Below are 4051 nucleotides of genomic sequence, written 5' to 3'. Positions count from 1 at the left end.
TCATCATCTCTCCTCGCTGGGGGAGGAAATGGGGGGCTGATGGACAGGGCTGGGGTGCCACCTACCCAGCACCCTCCTTGCACCCCGGGATCAACACGCTCGGAGAGCAGGAGGTGCAGGGCCAGCGGGAGGGGAGGGGTCCTCATCTCCTTTGGGTGCTGCACCACGTGTAACACTTCCTTCAGGGCCTGGGGGACATGGGGACATCGTGTCCAGAAGGAACAGGCAGTCTGGGAAGGGTGTTTCCAAGCCTTTTCCATAACCAAAGGGCCTGGGAAGGGACTTGGAGTGTGTCCAAGAGAAGGGCCACAAAAATGATCCAAGGGCTGGAGCAGCTCTGCTGTGAGGACAGGCTGAGAGAGTTGGGTTTGTTCAGCCTGGAGAAGAGAAGGCTCCGGGGAGACCTGGGAGTGGCCTCCCAGTACCTGAAAGGTGACTCTAAGAAAGCTGGGGAAGAATTGCACACAAGGACATGGAGCAAGAGGATGAGGGGTGATGATTTTTAACTAGAAAAGGGCAGATTTAGGTTGGATATGAGGAAAAAGTTCTTCAGTATGAGGGTGGTGGAACATTGGAACAGGTTGCCCAGACGGGTAGTGGAGGCCCCATCCCTGGAGATGTTCAAGGTCAGGTTTGATGGGGCTCTGAGCAGCCTGCTGTAGTGAAGATGTCCCTGCTCACTGCAGGGGGATGTTGGTGACTTTTGAGGGTCCCTTCCAACCCAGTGCACTCTATGATTCCATAGGGAACCTTTAGGTGATGTAGGGATGTTTGTAGACCTCCTCCAGCCCCTCGATGCAGCAGGAGCTGGGGAGCTTCCCCCAGGACAGGGGGTGACATCCCCTTTCCCTTGGCCACAGCACCCACAGCCTCACAGAGAGCTCAGCCCAGGGGTTCAGCTCCCAGGGATGGTGCTGGGGCTGAGTTCAGCGCTGCGGTGACATGTGCCAGCTGCAGGGAGGGGTTTCTGGTGGGGCTGCCCTGTGCCATTGGCTGCCACTGGGTGACACCACGCTGCTGCGGGGACAGGAAAAGGATCTGCCCACCCTTGGAAAGAAGACTGAGCTGAAGCAAGCATTTTGGAGTGGGTGGGTTTTGACCAGTGGGTTTGCCTGGGTGCCACTGCCTGTCCCCCTCTGCAAAGGCAAGTGAAAGCTGTGGGGGATGCCAGGGCCACGGGGAGGGGACAGAGAACAGGAAGAGGTGGCAAACAGGGCTCTAAATGCCATCACTGCATCCCTTGAATGCAGCCAGGGTGTGGGGTGCAGAAAGGCTACATGGGGTACAGAGCTCATGGCTGCACCCTAAACCTTCCCCAGCCAGTAAGGTGCTCCCAGTTTCCTGGGGAGCCCAGTAGCACCCCAACACCCAGTATAATGAAATGGCCAGTGCAATCACAACTGGCATCCAGTTACCCTGGGGAACAGCCCTTCCTGGAGAAGCTGGAGCACCCAAGAGACTGGCAGCACCCAGGGGTGCGCTGCACATGTGTCCCCCGCTCGCTGCCACGACCAAGGACTGCGTGTGGACAGGGTATGGGGGACCCGAGTCTGTTTGCACCCAGGAGGGAGAGCAACCACACACGTGTTAACTCACACTCAAGTGTGCACGCTGAGCCCTTGCACTAGCGTCTTGCAGGGTGTCCTGTGCAAGGCTGTGCTTGGGGGCTGACAGGACAGGGAGGGGACAGACACCCCATAATGATTTCCAGCCACCGTGACCTCTGTGTTTTGCTGTTTACTCTGCGTTTCCAAGGAGCCAACCGTCCTCAGCTCCGTGACTCACACCGAGCTGGGGCCGAGTCACCCTCACTACAGAGAGACCCAAAGCTCAGTGCTGGTGGCACCACGGGGTGCAGCCACCGACCACCTACCCTGGGGATGTCTCCAGCTGGTCAAAGAGTTGTGTCTGGGGTATAAAACCCAAGGGGAGGACACTGCACAAACTCCAAACATCCTGGGGGCTCTGCTCACACACCTCCTAGCACCTACCAACCTTTAACCCTCACCCACATGTCACAGCCACCCTGCATCCCCACAGATGGAGGGTTGGGTTTGTGTGTGTGGGGCTTTTTTGCCCTCTCCCACCTACCCCATGGGGCTGAATTCAAGGCTGGCTGTACCCTAGGACAGCACTGGGCACCCTCAGCCCCCATCCAGCTGACCCATCTTCTGAGCCTCACACTGTAGTTCAAGATGGTTAATAAATAAATATATATTTTAAAATCAATAATGTCTGGGGAGAAGCAACAAAATAAAAAACACCAGAGGAAAAGCAGAGCTGGGCGTTCTATTCCACATAGTCTGGAAAGAACCTCTCCCCTGCGTGTCCTGCACACACACCAGTCACAGATGTGACACAGGGGACAAAGACCTGCAGGCTAAGGGCACCTTTCCTCACCACACACCCAATTCCTGAGAAGGTGGCACCTGCTCACATCATCAAAACCCCTTCTTGGCTCAACTGGGGCAGTTTAGTGGGAACTGTCCCGCTCCCAAATGTGGGGAGCTACCAGGTTTTCCATCTGGGGAGCAAGCACCAACCCAGTCCCCAGCAGGTTTGCAGCACAGTGTCCTCACCACTCCCATCCCAGTAAGCCTCAGTGACCCATGCTACCCACGCCCCCCAACATCTCCCCCTTTCCAGCCACAGACACACAGCTCGGGCCATACATTTATATAAAAAAGTAGAGTTTATTGCCATCTCTATCTAGATTTACACAACTGTATCACTGCTTCCGACGTCAAAAGGGACGTCCCGTCACTTCCCAGAGAGCTGGTTGGGGAAGGTGGGGAGCCCAGGAGCACGGGCTGGCTCCCCCCAACCCAGCAGGGCTGGAGCTCAGCCCCCGTTGTAGCTCTGCCAGCAGTCACTCCAGATCCTCCCAGTGCTGCCAACTTGGCTCTGTCACGGTGGATACCACAGAGGGGTGAATCCATCCATCCCCTTTCTTCTGAGCCACATGCAGTGCTGGCCACCCAGTTACAGCCGCTCGTGGTTCCAGTCTGGCCTCGAATCCCTCAGCTGTACAGAGATGGGCACAGCTGGCGCAGAGCAGGGCACCCCACAGCCTGGTGGGCACCGCTCACACGTGGGTTTATACAAAGATACGGCTACAGAAGATGCCCAAACTAAGAAACCAAGCTTTTTTTTTTCTCTCCTTGTAATCCCCACACTGATGTGTGGACAGCCATGCACTACACCACCACTGCCACCACTGCCACCACTGCTGCTCAGTCAGGTTAGGGATCCAGCACGCTCCTGGGTGATGAGCGGGACAAATCTGTGTTGCTCACTCAACAACAATCTTCTTCCAACGTCAGGCTTTGCCCAGAAAAAGACCCCCCCCTCCTCCCCTTGCACAATGCAGCAAAGGCACAGGACTCGGTGTGGCACTCCTTCCAACCGTGGGTTCCCACCAAAGTGCCACCTGGCACTGCCAGGGTGTCACCAGCCACCCGGGTTTCAGCAGAACCTGGGACAGGCAGGCCACAGATTTACTCTGGGCAGACGGTGGGTTGGATGGGGAGGGGTCATCAGCTGCTCACATCTCCCTCGCAGAAGAGCATCCTCGTGCAGGAGACAAACCACCGGCTCTGTTGGCTGGTGGTGCCCAAGGGGGGCACAGCTCAGCGCCAGGGTCTGGCAGTCCTTCGTGTGAGATGAAGGCAGAAACGATTTTTTGCAGGAGATTAAGTAGAAAGAGTTCTGTGGCTCTGCCCACCCCGAGGACAGAGCCACCTTACACCGCAGAGCCCCCCGAGTGCTGGGCTGGGGCAGCAGCCCCAGGGCTCTGCTCCTCCGGGCACAGGACCTCTGTGGGGAGCCGTGACTGGAACTTCTCCAGCTGCTCAGGGCTGGCAAGGGTCTTCAGGAGGCTGTTTTCACGCTCCAGCTGGGAGTTTTTCTCCAATAGTTCTTTGATTTGCTCTTTCAGAACCTCCACCTCCTCCCGCACCGCGTACATCAGGTGATTTTTCACAAGATCCTGCAAAAAAATGGTCAAAGAGGCCAATCAGTTGATGGTTATGCCCTGGGCACTGCTCTGCAG

The 4051-nt window shown here is 56.8% G+C and overlaps 1 protein-coding gene across 1 annotated transcript; it reads right to left on the bottom strand.

The window, feature by feature from the left end:
* Positions 1-3742: 3742 nt before the first annotated feature.
* Positions 3743-3988, bottom strand: LOC104520137 (TSC22 domain family protein 3; the record flags this gene model as incomplete). Its single annotated transcript, XM_010174156.1, has 1 exon — positions 3743-3988. A coding segment is annotated over one exon (246 nt), but the record flags the coding sequence as incomplete, so codon positions are not given.
* Positions 3989-4051: the final 63 nt, after the last annotated feature.

Source organism: Antrostomus carolinensis, unplaced genomic scaffold (assembly GCF_000700745.2).
Source record: "Antrostomus carolinensis isolate BGI_N321 unplaced genomic scaffold, ASM70074v2 scaffold33528, whole genome shotgun sequence".
Taxonomy (NCBI): domain Eukaryota; kingdom Metazoa; phylum Chordata; class Aves; order Caprimulgiformes; family Caprimulgidae; genus Antrostomus; species Antrostomus carolinensis.
This window is presented reverse-complemented; position numbering and strand designations above follow the sequence as displayed.